Source organism: Hoplias malabaricus, chromosome Y (assembly GCF_029633855.1).
Source record: "Hoplias malabaricus isolate fHopMal1 chromosome Y, fHopMal1.hap1, whole genome shotgun sequence".
NCBI lineage: Eukaryota > Metazoa > Chordata > Actinopteri > Characiformes > Erythrinidae > Hoplias > Hoplias malabaricus.
This window is the reverse complement of record NC_089820.1, coordinates 27,097,924-27,118,107: the sequence shown is the minus strand read 5'-3', so window position 1 is coordinate 27,118,107 and position 20,184 is coordinate 27,097,924. Positions and strand designations below refer to the sequence as shown.

Below are 20,184 nucleotides of genomic sequence, written 5' to 3'. Positions count from 1 at the left end.
CCTGGCACTCACTCACCCACCCTGTCACTCACACACCCACCCAGTCACTCACACACTCACCCTGGCACTCACACTCTCACCCAGTCACTCACACTCTCACCCAGTCACTCACACTCACCCAGTCACTCACACTCACCCAGTCACTCACACACTCTCCCAGTCACTCACACACTCTCCCAGTCACTCACCCAGCCACCCTGTCACTCACACAGCCACCCAGTCACTCACACACTCACCTAGTCACTCACACACTCACCCAGTCACTCACACACTCACCCAGTCACTCACACACCCACCCAGTCACTCACACACTCACCCAGTCACTCACACACTCACCCTGGCACTCACTCACCCACCCTGTCACTCACACACCCACCCAGTCACTCACACACTCACCCAGTCACTCACACACTCACCCTGGCACTCACACACCCACCCTGTCACTCACACACCCACCCTGTCACTCACACACCCACCCAGTCACTCACACACCCACCTAGTCACTCACACACTCACCCAGTCACTCACACACCCACCCAGTCACTCACACACTCACCGTCATTCACACACTCGCCCAGTCACTCACACACTCGCCCAGTCACACACACACTCGCCCAGTCACTCACACACTCACCCAGTCACTCACACAGACACCCAGTCACTCACACACTCACCGTCACACACACACACAGTCACTCACACACTCACCCAGTTATTCACACACTCACCCAGCCACTCACACACTCACCCAGTCACTCACACACCCACCCAGTCACACACTCACACAGTCACTCACACAGTTACTCACACACTCACCCAGTCACTCACACACTCACACAGTCACTCACACACTCACCCAGTCACTCACACACCCACCCAGTCACTCACACACCCACCCAGTCACTCACACTCTCACCCAGTCACTCACACACTCTCCCAGTCACTCACACACGCTCCCAGTCACTCACACAGCCACCCTGTCACTCACACAGCCACCCTGTCACTCACACAGCCACCCAGTCACTCACACACTCACCCAGTCACTCACACACTCACCCAGTCACTCACACACCCACCCAGTCACTCACACACTCACCCAGTCACTCACACACTCACCCTGGCACTCACTCACCCACCATGTCACTCACACACCCACCCAGTCACTCACACACTCACCCAGTCACTCACACACTCACCCTGGCACTCACTCACACACCCTGTCACTCACACACCCACCCAGTCACTCACACACTCACCCAGTCACTCACACACTCACCCAGTCACTCACACACTCACCTAGTCACTCACACACTCACCCTGTCACTCACTCACACACAGAATGACAGAGTGAGGCGAGGTGCAGATATAATGTCCAACCTTTATTCCGTACATTTTTAAACCATGAATGTTCATTTCATTTTTTTTTCACGCCTAAACTCTACTAGTTTGTTTGTATACAAGAGTCTAAGAAAACAACTGCACAACACCACAATGTCGACAGAGACAGTCCACCAGCGTCCACTCGCGCCGGCCCTCGGGGGGCGCTCCCTTCTCTTTTAGAGTTTGTTTCATCGGCTCTTTGTCGGAGAGAACATCCGCAACCGTCCAATCAGAACCTGTTCCTTATGTCCACTTTGCATAGATGGCAGATGATGGCCACGCCCCCCCCACCCCTTTGTTTTGTAAAAACGTGTCCTCTGATTGGACAGATGGGTTTCCATGGTTTTGCTCTGGCGCTTTTTTCTAGAAACATTTAAAAAGTCTAATAAATTTACAATGTCATTTTTGTTTCCAAGGAATATCAACAAGATATTTACAGTGGATTTTACAGAACGCAAACCGGAATATCGGAATACATCTTCATCTGCATATCTCAAAGGCCAAAACCCCAAAAAACAAGCAAAATAAGAGAAAACTCGGTAATGTAACATCGTACACTTTGTCAGCACTGTCTCCGGGTACCTTCAGTTACAGCAACATTGATCTAGTCGAGTCCGCCAGGGTCAGTGACGTGTCTGAGCGGAAAACTGGGATAAATACGGAGGAAAAGGAGGGCGAGTGGCTCTGGCATGATGTCAAATTCAACATAAATTCATAAAAATAATGTCTGTACACGAAAAGGCAGTCGGAAAAGTACAAACTCACTCAGAATCTCACTTTTCACACAGAAAAGGAAAATGCACTGATTAATATATTAATATTAATATCAATATCAAATTTATTCACGCATTTGGCGAGCGATTCGCACTCCGTTTCGAAGCTGACGTTAGCTTCCTCGCTCCATTACAAAACAAAAGCTCCACCAATGTGCTTTTACAAATCATTAGAATTATTTTTTGTACAAATTTTACAGTTGTGTGTGTGGTTTACTGCTGTCTCGAGGGGAAGGGCTTGCGCTGGGACAGACGTGCTAAGACTTTGGCGCCTGTTTAATTTCTAAAGAAAAATAAATAAACACATCTGCTTCTAACAGAATTCCCCCATTTACCTGCTGCAGGGAGGAGAGCTTTTGTAGGAAAACAGCTGGTGAGCACCAGAACCCAGGCAGTGAACTCTAAATATCATCAAGTGAATTCTGAACGCTATGCAGTCAACACCAAATCCAACGTGGTGCTTTTCCACTGCTTAGTCCCTACTCTACTGGATTGTTGTTGTTGTGGTGTTGTTTGGGACTGAACACAGCTCCGTCATCAGTTCAGACAGATCAGTAGAGTTTGTTCCTTCCTTGTTGCAGCGTCCAGCTCTCGCAGGATTCATTCGTCGGCCACCGATCCAAGGAGCGTTTGAACCTCTTCAAAAGACCACGGCGTAATTTTACGAGCTGCTGTCGGATAAAAACAAACGTGATCTCTGCTGCAGCTGGAGATTTTACAGATGGAGAGTTGGTGCTGGTCGTCTGCGTTGCGTGGCGTAGAGTGATGACTCTCTCTGGACAATCAGCGCTCTGCAAGGTTTACACGCTCTGAACCACGAGAGAACAGCCACTAAACAAGAACCCGCTTCCAGAACCAGGACCTGATTCACCGGGTGGAGGAGCAGAAAAGGCGGGTCGAGTCCAGTAGAGCAGGGACCATGTGTATCTGTGGTGTACGGAATACTTTAACGTGAACCAAATATTATCTCGTGTCTCTGACTCTCACCATACAGAGTATCTGGTGCGCACCAGTTGTTTTCCTCAAAAAAACCCATTTCCCCCATTTCAAGTTTATGTTTACACTTCACTGTTTGTGCATGTGATCTCTCCACAGAGCATGCGTTAACTCATTCTCACTTAGTAACCAGGCCACACAGTTTCCCCAGGGGGCACCAAAGCTTTCACAAAACGGCTTGTACACGTCGGACCGAGGGGGCAGAGTCAACAGTCTCCAGTCTTTAGACCTGCTCTTGTGGCGTTACCGTGCTTCCACCTCTTTGGGGTTCCGAGAAGGCGAGTACTCTCTGGGTTCCTGGGCGCTGAGGGGTGTAGTCCGTCTCGGGGAGGAGGTCCTGGGGATGCTAGGACCTGCAGGGACTAGGGGTGGGGGGGCACTTAATGCTGCCGTGGGTGGGGTCCTGGCTAGTGCCGCGGAGGGGCTCAGCCGTGGATACGGAATTCCTCCAATGTGGGAGATGAACGGCGGGATATGAGGCAGGTTTCCTTCGATGGGAGACTGGTGGAGCTGGTGGATCCTGGCTCGGTCCAGTTCCTCCCTCAAGTGAAGGCGCTCCCTCTCCTCCGCCTGCTGCCTTAGACGTTCCTGCTCTCTCCGGATTTCAAGAAGATGATCCTGGTGGGAGTAATCGTGAGATTCCCTGTCTCTATAAGCCCGCTCCGGGTCATAAACGCTAGGAAAACGATGCCCAGGAAAGTCCATTCTCCTTTGAAAGTCTAGGTTCCTGTAGGCTTCCCTAAGAGGGTCCCAAGAGGTAAACGGATGAGGTAGGCGTTCCCGACCGGCCGCCAGCGGGTTCACGTTCATGAATGGTGCCATCCGTGCCCGATCCAGAACATTTAAGCTGCCCATCTGGTGCATGGCACTCATGGGGAATGGTAGGGAATGAGGCATGGGAACACCGTGCAGAGAGGCTGCATTCGGAAGGTCGTTCCTCTGAGGAGAGGGAGGTGGCGCTATCGAAGGCTGGGATAAGGATATCGCTGGGTGGGACGTATTTGGTGGTGCTGTATTTAAATGAGGATGAGGATGGTGATGAAGGTGAGGGAGATTCAGAGCATGAGGATGAGTGTGAGTGTGAGTATGTAAAAGGGGTGGAGCCTGAGGGGCTTGATGCCCAGGTTCCGACCCCACCACCACCACATCTTGGTCCTCTTTGCGCTCCTCCTTAATTTTCATGTCGTTCTTGACCAATGACAAACTCTCCTTCCTCTCCCTCTCCCTTTCTCTGTCGCCCTCCTTCATCAGAACGCCCATCTTGACACCCGTTTCGTTCAAGATGTTCTTGGAATACGGCGAGGGGGTGCGCCGGAACGGCTTGCAGGAATCCGCTGAGGAAGCGCTGCGCTCCATGGAGTCTTTCCCAGGAGATCGGCTTTCTTTCACTTTAACGTCTGCCATTAACGCTCCGTCTTTCTCAGAGTCGCCTCGAGGGGCGGAGCCAAGGCTGCTGGAGCGAATCAGGTTGCTTATCTGGTAGCTGATAGGAGCGGAGGCGGGAGACGAGTGGTTGCTATGGCGATTGCGATCCACAGAATCCCTGCAAAAGAGAAAATGTTAATATTCACATTTTCAAGAAGCATTTTCTCCAATGATTTTTCACTAATCTGATACCTTGTGGCCAGGATGAGTCAGAGATTCTGTACTATATTTAAAAAAATGGTCACTTCCATTCAGAGGACCCACTCTATGGAGCAGTGGTGGACGAAGTATAAACATCACGTACTGAGTTAAAGTACAGAAAGGAAAATATGATTCCAGTAAAAAGTTCCTGTTTAGATTTTCATTCGAGTAAAATGCAAAAGCATTTTCCTTCCTATTGACTGAAGTATCGACAATAAAAGTATCATGATTTATTACGGCTCTAATGTCCTGTTATCATTTCTGTAATGAGACTCTGGATTAATCGACTCATTTCAGATAAAAACACTTCAGAGCTACTCTTCATTTCAGCAACATTTCACTACAGTGTCATTAAGGATTCTGACACTGATCTCTATTAAAAGTATCATAAAGAACTAGAGGGTGAAAGTTCGTGAACTTGGCTTGTCATGTGTTGCTAGCATCATTGCAACATTAGCTTATATGCTGCTTAATAGCTAACGTTAAATTTATAGATCTATCCAATACTACCTTTAAAATACCACCAGCTTAAAAAGACTGCTTTGATTGACACTTTACTAAAAATTCCACCTTAAAATTTGACCACCCATTTGATTTAGAATTTTATCTCAAATAAATGACCACTTCAAATAAACCTTAAAACCATAAAACACTGCCAATACAATTTAAACACCACATATAAAAAATTCCACATTAAAAAATGGTCATTTAAATTAGACTTCCACCTTAAAAAAATGACCACATCAAATAACCCTTAAAACCTTAAAAAGACCACCATTGCATTTTGACTGACACCTTTTAAAAAATTCCACCTTAAGAAACCCACAATTTTATTAAGATGTCCACATTAAAAATAACGTTATTTGGATTTCCACCTTAAAGATGACCTTTAAAATCTTAGAGACTGTCTGTATATATGTGTCCCTCACACCCCTCCCCCTCACTCTCTCTCTCTCTCTCTCACACACACACACACACACACACAGCTGAATCCAGAATTCAATGAATTTCTACAGGGGTCCACCCTCCAAACAAACTTGTGTAGTTCGGAAAATTTTCCTGAAAATGTTTTAGCCAAATGTACCGTAGCGACAAGGACACTCTGGAGATCGATTTGTTGTAAAAATTTAGCAGTTTGAGCAATAATTGATCGTGTTATGACGAGTTAATCACAGAACAAATTATTGAAAAACTGCTTGCTGAGTCACTCTGAAATACATTGAACTCTATGGGAGCCAAAACCTCCCTAGCGCTGAACAAAAATTAAATGTTTCGTAACTCAAAAACTGTAACGTCAAACGATCCCAAGTTTGCAGTAGCTAGAAAGGGGTAATATCTCTACCATTTAAAATTTAAATGAAGTCTCTAGGTGAAAGTATAAAGAAGTTAAGGGGAAATGTTCGGCTGAAAAGTGAAAAAAACTTTCCGGGCAGAGGAGCTAGAGTGTGATGACAAGTAAATGGAGTGATGGATTCAAGTAAATGGAGTGATGTTGAAGGAGGGATAAAACGGGACGGATGTGGGCGAGAGGTCTGAAAAATGACATGCTGAGTCTCGGTGTGCCCGGGTCCAACCGTCTGAAATCCCGTGGCCGTAGCTTCAAAATTGACAGAGTTGGAGCAGGTTGAAATTTTGGCCAATGCATTCCTATGGGAAAAATTCCCAGTTTGGAAGCTCGTATTCCAAAATCCGTAAGTCGAATCATTCGAAAAAGCACAAACAGCCCAAGTTGGTGTAGGATCTATGATTGTGTGAAGTTTCATGACCGTAGCATGAAATCCCTAGGAGTAGTATCATTGACAAAACCGCAAAGAGAATAATAATAAAAAGATTTCAAAGAACAGTAATTTGGCTTCGATGAGCCTCATTAATAAAACACTGAGGCAGACTGTGTCCATCAGGAAGAACCCAGATGCTGTGGAATGACAGTTTGCAAACCAGCTGTTTTAGTTTAACATTCATCAGCAACTTGGTTACAGTTTAATTTTAAAAATAAAACGTAATCATTTCAGGCCTTTGTCCGTAAACAAACTCCAAAAGAGGGACAGAGAAGATGTGTGACGAGGCCAGGTTCAGATTCTCCTCCGTCCTTGTGTCACTCGCTCTCCTGCTGGTGCTGGATGCTGCTGCACTGACACTGACCTGGAGAGGAGCTCTGTCTGGGCCCAGCGTCTCTAACACAGCGCTGGAACCTGATTGGTGCATTACGCTCTCTTTGCTTATGGAGTAAAGAGTGAAATATTTGACTTTGAAATGGAGTGAGTCCCCAAAATAAAAGTCCTCCAGTAAAGTACAGATACACAATAAACTATTAAAGTACAGTAACAAGTTACATTTACACCGTCACTGTCCACCGCTGGGATTGGATCCTCAGTCTCTCTGAGCTGCACTGACCTGTCTTTGTCTTTCTCGTCTTTGCTCAGGGAGGAGTCTCGCTTCTCTCTCTCCCTCTCTCTCTCCTTCTCCCTCTCCCTCTCGTGGCTGTTGGCTGAGCTGCTCCTCTCGGGCTCGCTGGGTTTGGGCCATGCTGGGGGTGTGGGGAAGGACGGTGGGGTCCGGTGGAGCCGGTTCCAGGCGTCGTGATGGGGGCTGAACCCAGGAAGAGCTGGACCCTCTTTAGGTCCAAACACACTGTTAGCACCTGGAATAAAAACAAACACAGGACACGACATCTTCACCTGTTTCAGCTTAAAATCCACCCGGAGCACTGAGTACTGCCGGCCCCTCCCTCCACACTGAATACAGCTAGGGTTAGCGCTACAGTAGCTGGAGTAGTGCGCCCTCTGGTGGCCATCCAGCTATGATTTTCTCACCTTTACTGGTCAGGTTTAGATTTCTAAATAAGCCAGTTTTTATAGAATCGGATTTGTGACAAAAATCACAAAAAATATTTAAAAAAGTAGGAATTTGGGAGAGAAATTACAAAGGTCTAAACTGTAAAATGTATAACTCGTAAACAAATGATTTTTGTAATGGAGCAGTGCTAAACACCTCGTTGGGTTTGCATTCCTAAATTGTCAGATCAGATTTTTTATACAAGTTGATTTGTTGACGCAGCCCTGAAAAAGTGGCCAAGGAAGAGGTTTGTGTGAGAACCACGAGATAAATCACAGAGAGCTACAGTCTGAGCGCTCACAAACACATAGACAAAAAACTGTACAATGTTTTTCTCTCTCAAATTGTCACATTGTTTAATCCGTTTTGACCAAGTTTGTTTAGAGTCTTCAGTTTTATTCAGCTCCACTCCGTCAGTGTTAGCTTCCACAGTTAGAAGCATAGCTGGTGAAAACACTTTAGAGCAGTAGTTTCTCAACTGGTCTCAGCCCGGGACTCACATTGTCTCATGGTCTTTACGTCGCGACTCACTTTTATAGAACACAAACCAAGCAAATTTACTTTTGGAAAATAGCCTTCAAAGACACATTTAAACATACGTTTGCGTGCACAGCCAATTCAAGGGCACATATTTTAAAGAAACTGAGGAGGAACATGACGACTGCTTCTATAAAATTTACGAAATAAAGTTAAATATCAAAACTGCACAGAATAAATAAGGCCACAAAATTAGATGTTTGACTTCTCTGCATTAGATACACACTGGGGTTTCTGTCCGTGTTTGTGTTTAACAAACAAAAACTCACATTTAAATACTCCGGGTTATATTTATGTTTCACCGTCTTGCCTCTGAACATCATCACAACTTTAAAGAGAAGGGTAACTGGCAAACGAATGGTGGTTACCATTTTCACGATAAATAACGTGTACAAAATCAGCATGAATTATTCCTAATTTTTATTATTTTTTAAAAAATGTATTCATTTTTTACAAGCCGTCCATGACCCGCCCAGAACGTGTCCCCACCAGCTGAGAATCGCTGCTTTAAAGGTTCCAGTGACATCACAACAAGGGCAGACGTGGGTGTGGCATTGGATTTAGTTTCTCGAAAACTGGCATAAAATTTAGGCGTGATATTTTTTCCTGTAAAACATCACAGTGTTGCCCAAGCTTCCGGAGGCAGGATGGAGGGGGTTCAATGACACTCTCAGAAAGAAACCTCACTGTGGTAGTGCCCTTAAGGAAATGTATACTGCACCTTTAATTAGGAACAGAACTGTACCTTAGTCTTTATTAACTGTGGATTTTAAAGTTGTGTTGATGTCATTCGCCCCGTTTCATCTCCAGGACTTTTATTGTGTTCTTTTATTCTCCACAGTTGTATAATGAAAGATTACAGAGTCCCTAGACTCTAACACCACTGATGTACCTTTAAAGATACACTACACTGTTTGTAGCTTCAGTGACATTAATGAACTTTATTTCTGAGAGTGTGTTGCTGAATGTGCCCCAAAACCCTGAGTCCCAGGGACTGAAGCGTGGCTGTGGCCCAGGACTGTCCTCGCTTATTTCCGGCCCTGGACACCTGTCAGTGAGGGTCACCTGGCGGAGGTGCACTGATGGGTAAAGGGCTGAGGACAGAGGAGGAGAGGCTCATGGCGACAGCCCTGTGTCAGTTGCTGTGGGTTGGGGCTCGTCTCCGAGACTTGGGCCACATTTAGAGAATTCATGAATAAGATTCTGGGAAATATGGACAATTCTCTCCTCAGTTTCTCACTTTTTCTCTCTCTGTTTTTCTCTGTCTCTCTCACTTGCTCACTACAGGGAGCACTGTGTCTCTGTAAAGTCTCTATTTCACTGCAATCACCTTCACCAGAGAAAAACAACAGAGAGAGAGAGAGAGAGAGAGAGAGAGAGAGAGAGAGAGAGGGACAGAGAGGGAGGAATGCAGAGGGAGGGAGGAGTAGAGAGAGAGGGATGTAGAGAGGGAGGAGTAGAGAGAGAGATGTAGAGAGGGAGGAGTAGAGAGAGAGGGATGTAGAGAGGGAGGAGTAGAGAGAGAGAGATGAAGAGAGGGAGGAGTAGAGAAAGAAGGATGTAGAGAGGGAGGAGTAGAGAGAGGGATGTAGAGAGGGAGGAGTAGAGAGAGAGGGATGTAGAGAGGGAGGAGTAGAGAGAGAGATGTAGAGAGGGAGGAGTAGAGAGAGAGGGATGTAGAGAGGGAGGAGTAGAGAGAGAGAGATGAAGAGAGGGAGGAGTAGAGAGAGAAGGATGTAGAGAGGGAGGAGTAGAGAGAGAGAGATGAAGAGAGGGAGGAGTAGAGAGAGAAGGATGTAGAGAGGGAGGAGTAGAGAGAGGGATGTAGAGAGGGAGGAGTAGAGAGAGAGGGATGAAGAGGGAGGAGTAGAGAGAGGGATATAGAGAGGAAGGAGTAGAGAGAGGGATATAGAGAGGGAGGAGTAGAGAGAGAGGGATGTAGAGAGGGAGGAGTAGAGAGAGAGAGAGAGGGATACAGAGGGAAGGATGCAGAGGGAGGGAGGTCTGTAATGGATGTATTAAACAGTATTAGGGAGTTTAACTGTGAGTGTAAAATTAAACCAGGCCTTTCACCCTCAGCTGAGAGTTGGCATTGTCTTTCCCTCTCTCTTTCTCCCCCTCTCTATCTCTCTCTCTCTCTTGCTAATTCCTTCTCTCTCTCTCTCTCTCTTTCTCAGGCCTTACCGAGCGAGGGGTTGGCTAATCCTCCGAAGGCACTGGCCGAAAGGTTGCTGAGACCACCGAAGGAACCGGGGCGAGTAAAAGCATCTGCAAAATGCCAAACAGGGATTAGAGAAGTCTGCTTTTCTCTCTCTCTTTCACTCTATTTCTATCCTTCTCTATTTTACACTATTTCTATCCTTCTCTCTCTCTCTTACTCTATTTCTAGCCTTCACTCTCTCTCTCCCTCACTCTCTCAGCTTCGCTCTCAGCTTTAAACTCAGAGTTAAATCAGAAAAATAATTCTCAATCTCTCTGTTCTTTAACATCAGAGTTACCTTGAATACAGATCAATTAAATTAAGCATCATGTCCATATAAGGAGTTGTGGGTGTGGCTGGATGTCCACATAAGGAGTGGTGGGTGTGGCTGGATGTCGACATACGGAGTGGTGGGTGTGGCTAGATGTCCATATAAGGAGTGGTGGGTGTGGCTGGATGTCCACATAAGGAGTGGTGGGTGTGGCTGGATGTCCACATAAGGAGTGGTGGGTGTGGCTGGATGTCCACATAAGGAGTGGTGGGTGTGGCTGGATGGTGATATAAGGAGTTGTGGCCTTTAATAACATCCCGTCAGGGTTAGCATTAGCATTAGCAGGTACTAGCTGCAGTACTGTTACCAGGCTAATCAAATGATGATTGGAATGAATGAACTCACGCATGGGTATTAGCTTTTAGCCAAGGGCTAACTCTAGCTCGTTAGCTTTGGCTAATCAGGACTGCTAGGCCAAGAGCTAAAACTTTTCCTTCACTGTTCATTTCGGCTGAGTTTAATTATTCAATTGTTTTTACTAATAATTACTTTAAAATATAATGAATTATTATTATTATTTTTAAATAAAGCTACTGCTTTCTTTATGAAGTAGAAACACACAGCATCTTTTCTAATCTTTCTGAAGCTTTTTTGAATTCCTCAGGTGTGTGTTTATTTATTTTCTATCATTTATTTGGGCCGAATCCTTGAGGAGTTTTTCATCAATTCCTTTTTATTTCCCCAGAGCGTCAGCTGTTTATAAACTCAGATTGGATCGAGTGGTGTGTGAAATCAGCTCCAGGTGCTGGAGCCAAACAAAAGCTCGCTGTTGGGGGGTGGGGTGGGTGTGTGTGTGTGTGTGTGTGTGTGTGTGTGTGTGTGTGTGTGTGGTGGTGGTGGTGGTGGTGGGGGGGGGGTCACAATGGCCTTTAATCATTTTCTGAAAAAGTGAAAAATGGCTGAAAAACTGCCGGGTGAAAAGGAGCACCGGAAGCTGGAGAGAGAGATAAAACACGACGGGGAATTCAAGGTAAAAATAAAGGGCCCTATTCAGCGGGTCAGGGGCATTCACAGCGCTCCAGAGACCTCCAGGGTCTCGGAAAATAACAGCAAAAAGCCCAGTATTTCCCCGGAGTCAGGCTTTTCAGAAAGAGATATATATTTATATTTATTCTTTTCATATGTTCTGACTTTCTCAGAGGCTCTCGGTCCCTGGGAAATAATCAGAACCCACCGCTCGAGTCAGATCCTGCTTCCTTCTCTCTCCTGAAACAACCTTCAAAGGAAAATGAGCCGCAGTTCAGAAAACACAGGACTCTGACTTCACTACACTCACCGTTCATTTTATAAGCTGAAGGGTTTAAAAACTCCAGCAGCACTGCTGTGTCTGATCCACTCTACACCAGCACAACACACACTAACACACCACCACCACGTCAGTGTCACTGCAGCACAGAGAATGATCCACCACCCACAGAGGGGAAGTGGGGGGGGGGGGGCACTAAAGTATGCAGAGCAACCAAAGAACTACAGAGTTGACAGTGTGTGTACAATAAAGGAGACTTTTATTTTACATTTTCCCTAATCAGCCAGCCCCTGAAATCCAGCTGTTCCACATCTGCGGATTCAGCCCGACCACAGATTGAGAACGGTCCAAAGGGTAGAGCTCTATGTCGCGGCGCACAGCGCTATGCTGAGTCCACATCAATGAGGTCTAGCGCCCCCTGCTGTAACCCCCACAGTTTCAAACATCCACCGCTCCTGTATTCGCTCGTTAATTTGATGGACGTGTGCTGTGTAGTTGGACTTTAATGGTGTTTGTTTGTTCTGTGGTTTAGTCGCACTATGACGGTCTCGTTCGTTTGTTTCCTGAAGTTCGACTAGGACAGTTTCACTCGTTCATCCATTCCTTTGTCTGGTCCTTTGGCACGTGTGACGCTGTCAGTCTGTGATGGTTTGTTCATTTGCTGTGTTCTAGATAATTAACCTATGATGGACTGACACAGAATGGACCTGAGTTCTCTAGGAAAACATTCGTGAGAAGTCTCCTCGCCGGAACAGGGTCATGATACTGCTGTGAATGATAGGACTTTCATTAACAGAAGGTCGGCGCGAGAACCACATTGGGGTACTTTAACTGTTCTTCAGAACTGAAACAGAACTCCAACCGTGGAAAACGACATAAAGCAAGAACACGAGAACGTCAGAACACACAGGAACACATACATAAAGGAACACTAAGACTCCAGTGTAATTTATTTTTACAGCACTCTAATGAAATCAATGGAGAGGGAGCGCGAGGGGTGGTTTCCTACCCGCCTCCACAAATTACATAGTGTAGTTTCTGCGGTGCTGAGCCTGGAGTAGCAACGACAGAGGCTGTATTCTCCCTGTTACAGCTCAGTGGATCATCACAGTGATTTTGAAGCTGTGATTTTAAGGTAAAAATATGACGTAGTGTTTCTTTAAGTGTTCAGCGTGCAATTGTTGCTCATTTATTCGTTGGTTGGTTCGTCTGGTGTTCGCTGTGTAATCAGACTGTGGGCCTGTGCTGTGTAGGCTGTGACTGTCTCATTCATTCATTGATTCATTTATTTGGAGTGACTATGTAATCAGGCTGTAATGGTTTTGTTTGTTTGTTTGCTGGACGTGTACAGACTGACGCTTCTAAACACTGCAGTACACAGCCAGTCCCAGAGTGTCCCCTGTGGCGGGAGTCTGCACAAAGAGAAATAAAAACAAATGGAAATTTTTACTTACGCATACCTGCCAAATGCGAGGGGGGCAGGAAGCCGCTGTGATGGGGGACAGGACCGTATGGAGACGCAGCAGGGTGACCAGCTCCGACTGGAGGAAAAACAGGACGTTATTACCAACTGGACCAATAGCAGAGAGAGAACCAGACTCCGCCCACAAACAGGTAACAGGTGACCAGTGAGAAAAGTCCTGAGACAATGTAGCTGACTGTTACTTTAAGATGCACCACTGTTCAGCAGGTAGAGCACACTGCACCGGTTACACTTTATTTACTGCTCTTTGTTTATACACCGCTCGTTATTTACTGCTCTTTGTTTATATACTGCTCTTTATTTATTGCTCTTTGTTTATGTACTGCTCTTTATTTATACACCACTCTTTATTTACTGCTCTTTGTTTATACACTGCTCTTTATTTACTGCTCTTTGTTTATATACTGCTCTTTATTTATTGCTCTTTGTTTATGTACTGCTCTTTATTTATACACCGCTCTTTATTTACTGCTCTTTGTTTATATACTGCTCTTTATTTATTGCTCTTTGTTTATGTACTGCTCTTTATTTATACACCGCTCTTTATTTACTGCTCTTTGTTTATATACTGCTCTTTATTTATTGCTCTTTGTTTATGTACTGCTCTTTATTTATACACCGCTCTTTATTTACTGCTCTTTGTTTATACACTGCTCTTTATTTAATGCTCTTTGTGAATATACTGTTCTTTATTTAATGATCTTTCTTTATACACTGCTCTTTATTAAAACACTGTTTATAAGCTGCTCTCTCTATAAGCTGCTCTTTTTTTATAAGCTGCTCTCTGTTTATAAACTGCTCTTTGTTTATAAGCTGCTCTTTCTATAAGCTGCTCTCTGTTTATAAGCTGCTCTCTGTTTATAAGCTGCTCTTTGTTTATAAGCTGCTCTTTGTTAATAAGCTGCTCTTTGTTAATAAGCTGCTCTGTTTATAAGCTGCTCTCTGTTTATAAGCTGCTCTTTTTTATAAGCTGCTCTCTGTTTATAAACTGCTCTTTGTTTATAAGCTGCTCTCTCTATAAGCTGCTCTTTGTTTATAAGCTGCTCTCTGTTTATAAGGTGCTCTTTGTTTATAAACTGCTCTCTGTTTATAAGGTGCTCTCTTTTTATAAGGTGCTCTCTTTTTATGAGCTGCTCTTTGCTTATAAGCTGGTCTTGTGAGGTGTAGGGGCTACGCACTTCTGAATGGTCAGTGAAAGTGGGCGAGAGCAAGCAAAATTCAGAATTAAAACGCAGCTTTGGTTCCTCTCAAGGATTTTTTCTCTCACTCCATGGTGCCCCCTTGTGGCTCAGAACACACTCAGAATGACTACTTTGTGATGCCATTTGTAAAAAAACACTCTCATTAAAACTGAATTAAACATTCTGATATACTTTATATAGCTATACGATATATATAAAGATATAACTGTAATCACACACACACACACACACACACACACACACGAAAAATGTGTAGGTTTGATGCAAACCTTGTTCTCTTTTTGATTTCACCACCTGATTTAGCCTTGACATAATAAAGACGGCAGAAACGCGCCTGTCTCTGAGCGTGTTTGTGTTCGGGAGAGCGGAGGCTGTTAAGGTGGACTCGCGGCTCTGAATTTAATCAGAAAAGAAGGTCAGGTCTGCCCTTGTTTTCGGGGGCCGAGCCGCTTGTCGTCTCTCGGAGTGAATCATTAATAAAAGAGGCAATTAGGAGCTTGTTTTATGACACAATGCCGGGTAATTACATCCTAAAGGCCAGTCAGATTCATGCTGCCCTTCAAGCGAGGGCTAGCGGTCAATTAGCTCAGGTGGAGGCATTTGTATTCAGAGCCACGGCGGGATAACAACATGCAAATCGCCTTGGAAAAAAAAGGGAATAAAAAGACGGAGGCGAGAGGCATTATTCAGCTTTACCGCCGCCGAGGCCCTGAGAGCTGCTGCTGAACGTTTATAAATCACACAGAGCCCCTGAGCCCAGACGCGCTTTAGGAAAACGTGATTTTAACGCCAGAGCAGCCCATTTAAATGAGGTCAAACCGAAGGCCATGACATTTTCAGCTGCGATTTTCCACAAGGAGATGAGCCACTTTCAGCAGGGAACACTCAGAATCAGAAAGACTGCTCTACCGTCTGTGCACGCACCTCAAAAACACCTCCACCTGCATTTAACGGCTTCTAATACCGACTTTTACACTGCTATCAATGATTAGAATATTTATACTTTAGAATGTTTTACAATTTTAATTAAAAAAAATATAATATAATAATATATATAAATATATATAATATACTAACCTCTGTTCATCAGACTCAACACGCTCGGAGGAGAACACTAACCTCTGTTCATCAGACTCAACACGCTCGGAGGAGAACACTAACCTCTGTTCATCAGACTCAACACGCTCGGAGGAGAACACTAACCTCTGTTCATCAGACTCAACACGCTCGGAGGAGAACACTGACCTCTGTTCATCAAACTCAACACACTCGGAGGAGAACACTAACCTCTGTTCATCAGACTCAACACGCTCGGAGGAGAACACTAACCTCTGTTCATCAGACTCAACACTCTCGGAGGAGAACACTAACCTCTGTTCATCAGACTCAACACGCTCGGAGGAGAACGCTAACCTCTGTTCATCAGACTCAACACGCTCGGAGGAGAACGCTATCCTCTGTTCATCAGACTCAACACGATCGGAGGAGAACACTAACCTCTGTTCATCAGACTCAACACGCTCGGAGAACACTCACCTCTGTTCATCAGACTCAACACGCTCAGAGGAGAACACTAACCTCTGTTCATCAGACTCAACACGCTCGGAGGAGAACACTGACCTCTGTTCATCAGACTCAACACGCTCGGAGGAGAACACTAACCTCTGTTCATCAGACTCAACACGCTCGGAGGAGAACGCTAACCTCTGTTCATCAGACTCAACACGCTCGGAGGAGAACGCTAACCTCTGTTCATCAGACTCAACACGATCGGAGGAGAACACTAACCTCTGTTCATCAGACACAACACGCTCGGAGGAGAACACTCACCTCTGTTCATCAGACTCAACACGCTCGGAGGAGAACACTAACCTCTGTTCATCAGACTCAACATGCTCAGAGGAGAACACTAACCTCTGTTCATCAGACTCAACACGCTCGGAGGAGAACACTAACCTCTGTTCATCAGACTCAACACGCTCGAAGGAGAACACTAACCTCTGTTCATCAGACTCAACACGCTCGGAGGTGAACACTAACCTCTGTTCATCAGACTCAACACGCTCGGAGGAGAACGCTAACCTCTGTTCATCAGACTCAACACGCTCGGAGGAGAACGCTAACCTCTGTTCATCAGACTCAACACGCTCGGAGGACAACACTAACCTCTGTTCATCAGACTCAACACGCTCGGAGGAGAACACTAACCTCTGTTCATCAGACTCAACACGCTCGGAGGAGAACACTAACCTCTGTTCATCAGACTCAACATGCTCAGAGGAGAACACTAACCTCTGTTCATCAGACTCAACACGATTGGAGGAGAACACTAACCTCTGTTCATCAGACTCAACACGCTCGGAGGAGAACACTGACCTCTGTTCATCAGACTCAACACGCTCGGAGGAGAACACTGACCTCTGTTCATCAGACTCAACACGCTCGGAGGAGAACACTAACCTCTGTTCATCAGACTCAACACGCTCGGAGGAGAACGCTAACCTCTGTTCATCATACTCAACACGCTCGGAAGAGAACGCTAACCTCTGTTCATCAGACTCAACATGCTCGGATGAGAACACTGACCTCTGTTCATCAGACTCAACACGCTCGGATGAGAACACTGACCTCTGTTCATCAGACTCAACACGCTCGGAGGAGAACACTGACCTCTGTTCATCAGACTCAACACGCTCGGAGGAGAACACTGACCTCTGTTCATCAGACTCAACACGATCGGAGGAGAACACTGACCTCTGTTCATCAGACTCAACACGATCGGAGGAGAACACTAACCTATGTTCATCAGACTCAACACGCTCAGAGGAGAACACTAACCTCTGTTCATCAGACTCAACACTGTTGGAGGAGAACACTCACCTCTGTTCATTAGACTCAACACGCTCGGAGGAGAACACTCACCTCTGTTCATCAGACTCAACACGCTCAGAGGAGAACACTAACCTCTGTTCATCAGACTCAACACGCTCGGAGGAGAACACTAACCTCTGTTCATCAGACTCAACACGCTCGGAGGAGAACACTAACCTCTGTTCATCAGACTCAACACGCTCGGAGGAGAACGCTCACCTCTGTTCATCAGACTCAACACGATCGGAGGAGAACGCTAACCTCTGTTCATCAGATTTAACACGCTCGGAGGAGAACACTAACCTCTGTTCATCAGACTCAACACTGTTGGAGGAGAACACTCACCTCTGTTCATTAGACTCAACACGCTCGGAGGAGAACACTAACCTCTGTTCATCAGACTCAACACGCTCAGAGGAGAACACTAACCTCTGTTCATCAGACTCAACACGCTCGGAGGAGAACACTAACCTCTGTTCATCAGACTCAACACGCTCGGAGGAGAACACTAACCTCTGTTCATCAGACTCAACACGCTCGGAGGAGAACACTAACCTCTGTTCATCAGACTCAACACGCCTGGAGAAGAACACTAAGTTTGTAGATAGTTACTGACCCGTGGAGGAGAAGAGAGGTCTGGCGAGGTCATGGGGATACGGGAATCCTGGGAAAACACCTGGAGCCGGGGGTCTGCTGAACAGGTCCAGTTTACCATTAATGTCCAGTTTATGCGGATCCAGCTGCATCTGCTACAGAAAAAGAGAGAGAACAGATCAACCAATCAGAAATACAGGGTCCTTACTACAGCCCCGAGCGAGTCGAGTAGGGACTAAACCGTGGCGTGTAAACCTTGCAGAGAGCTGATTGTCCAGAGAGAGTCGTCACTCTACGCCACGCAACGCAGACGACCAGCACCAACTCTCCAGCTGCTATACAGCTGACACCTAGTGGTGTGGATGTATCTGAGGTCTGTATCCGATTCAGTACTAAACTACTTTCAAACACTCTCACCCTCGTGTGAGTGGTACTTTGTTATTATTTCTGCATAATATCCCACAATCACTTTGACAAATTTTCTTTGCTCCTTTTTGGTGGTTAACACCACTGACTGTACCTTTAATCGCCTGTAAACCAAAGGGTGGCCTCCTGGAACTTCATAATAAGAGTTTTGGTAAAACATTCTCTCTCAGTTTGTTGCAATCCATATGAAACAGATCCCGCCGACTGAGAACAGAGACGAAAAGAGCTGGGTTTACTGCGAGGGTCTCACCTTCATCTTCTGCTGATGGTGGTAGATCTGCCAGGCGATCTGGACGTGAACCGCGCACCATTTCCCCGGCTTCTGCACAAAGGAAACCAGACAGACAGGGCTTAAGAGGGTTTTACAAGAAAAATGAGAGACTTAACATAAAAGCCTTGAATATCAGACACTGCAGAGACACGGGGAACATCCAGATCTTACTCTCACCGACGTCCGGAACGGATCCGTTACCTGCAGAGGAAAACAAAAACAGGAGACACTCAGTAACACTCCCAAAACTGACTCAATCATATTTTCCTCTGGGATTTAATCATCTGCTCCACAGCCCACACTGCTGTTTATTCTGAGACCCATTGGTAACACTTCAGTATTCGTTTTTTACCGCGTCTGTCACTGACTGACGGTCATTAGAGGGCGCTGACGTCAGTTCTTTTGCACGCAGTTTTAAAATTAGTTTCAAAATATTAACATTGAAAAAGCCAAGAGGTTAATGTTTGATGGTGATGTCATGTTTCTACTTTCATTTTGGGGCGTTTTTTTCTGTGGCTTTTATATTGTTTTTCGAAACTGAAATTATATCGTTATCACCTGAAATTAAGAAATATATTAAATTTTGACATATTATTATTATTATTATTATTATTATTATTATTTTTATTATTATTATTATTAATAAATTTTTCTTCACACTCGCTCACAATAAAGAAACTATTTTTAGAAACAAATCTTTTAAATTTTACTGTATTTATGTTTTTTATTGTGTTTATTGTAATTGTGTACAGTTTTCTACAAGCACCACGTTTACAGAGAAGATAAATCCCTTTAAATAACAATAGTAATCATCTTAGGTGCCTAAGACTTTATCTCAGTGCTGTACATAAAAATTGAGGAAGGAAAAAACTATTTGTTTAATTTCTGTAGCTTCAGAAGTTTGTGCTGAATCCAGAACAGACGCCCAGTGCTAAAGAAGTAGAAATCCCTTCGGTGTGCTAACAGAGTTACGGAATTACTGTACGTTACTGCGCATGTGAGCCTCTTGACCCGAACTGAAGATCCGTTTCAAAAACCCACGGCTCGCCGCTAAACTAATGTGTGAGTGTAAATGTATGTGTGAAGTAGAGGATTGTGGGTAACGCACCCGTGGGTCCTTCTGCAGCAGTGTATGAGGAACCGCTCCTGGTCTCGCTGCTACATCAATGGGGTTAGATGCCTGGAGACAGAAAATGAACACACCGAACAGATGTTCACTAGTTAATGGACCACAGCTGGGCAGGTTCACTGCAGAAGGTTCTGGAAAGGTAGATGAGGATTGACAAGAGAACCCAGAATGACTACAATGAGCCCAGAGATGTTTGTGTTCCTGTTTAATGCAGTAACCGCTTCTACTTTTCCTTTAAATATTTAGATGTTGCAGTGAGATTGGAAGGGTGTCCCAGGTGGTTG

At 45.3% G+C, this 20,184-nt stretch overlaps 1 protein-coding gene across 7 annotated transcripts in view; it reads right to left on the bottom strand.

The window, feature by feature from the left end:
• Positions 1–1,364: 1,364 nt before the first annotated feature.
• Positions 1,365–20,184, bottom strand: part of fbrsl1 (fibrosin-like 1) — a 608,817-nt gene continuing 589,997 nt past the window's right edge. Inside the window, exons 12-19 of one of the 7 annotated variants that reach the window (XM_066656081.1) lie at positions 19,880–19,951; positions 18,943–18,972; positions 18,751–18,822; positions 18,097–18,229; positions 13,379–13,465; positions 10,332–10,415; positions 7,170–7,416; positions 1,365–4,692 (exon numbers count right to left, since the gene is read on the bottom strand). In XM_066656081.1, the coding sequence (XP_066512178.1) occupies positions 3,393–4,692; positions 7,170–7,416; positions 10,332–10,415; positions 13,379–13,465; positions 18,097–18,229; positions 18,751–18,822; positions 18,943–18,972; positions 19,880–19,951 (2,025 nt within the window). In that variant the 3' untranslated portion in view covers positions 1,365–3,392. The remainder of the gene's footprint in view (positions 4,693–7,169; positions 7,417–10,331; positions 10,416–13,378; positions 13,466–18,096; positions 18,230–18,750; positions 18,823–18,942; positions 18,973–19,879; positions 19,952–20,184) is intronic. The other 6 variants (XM_066656083.1, XM_066656082.1, XM_066656084.1 and 3 more) reach the window with 6 other exon arrangements.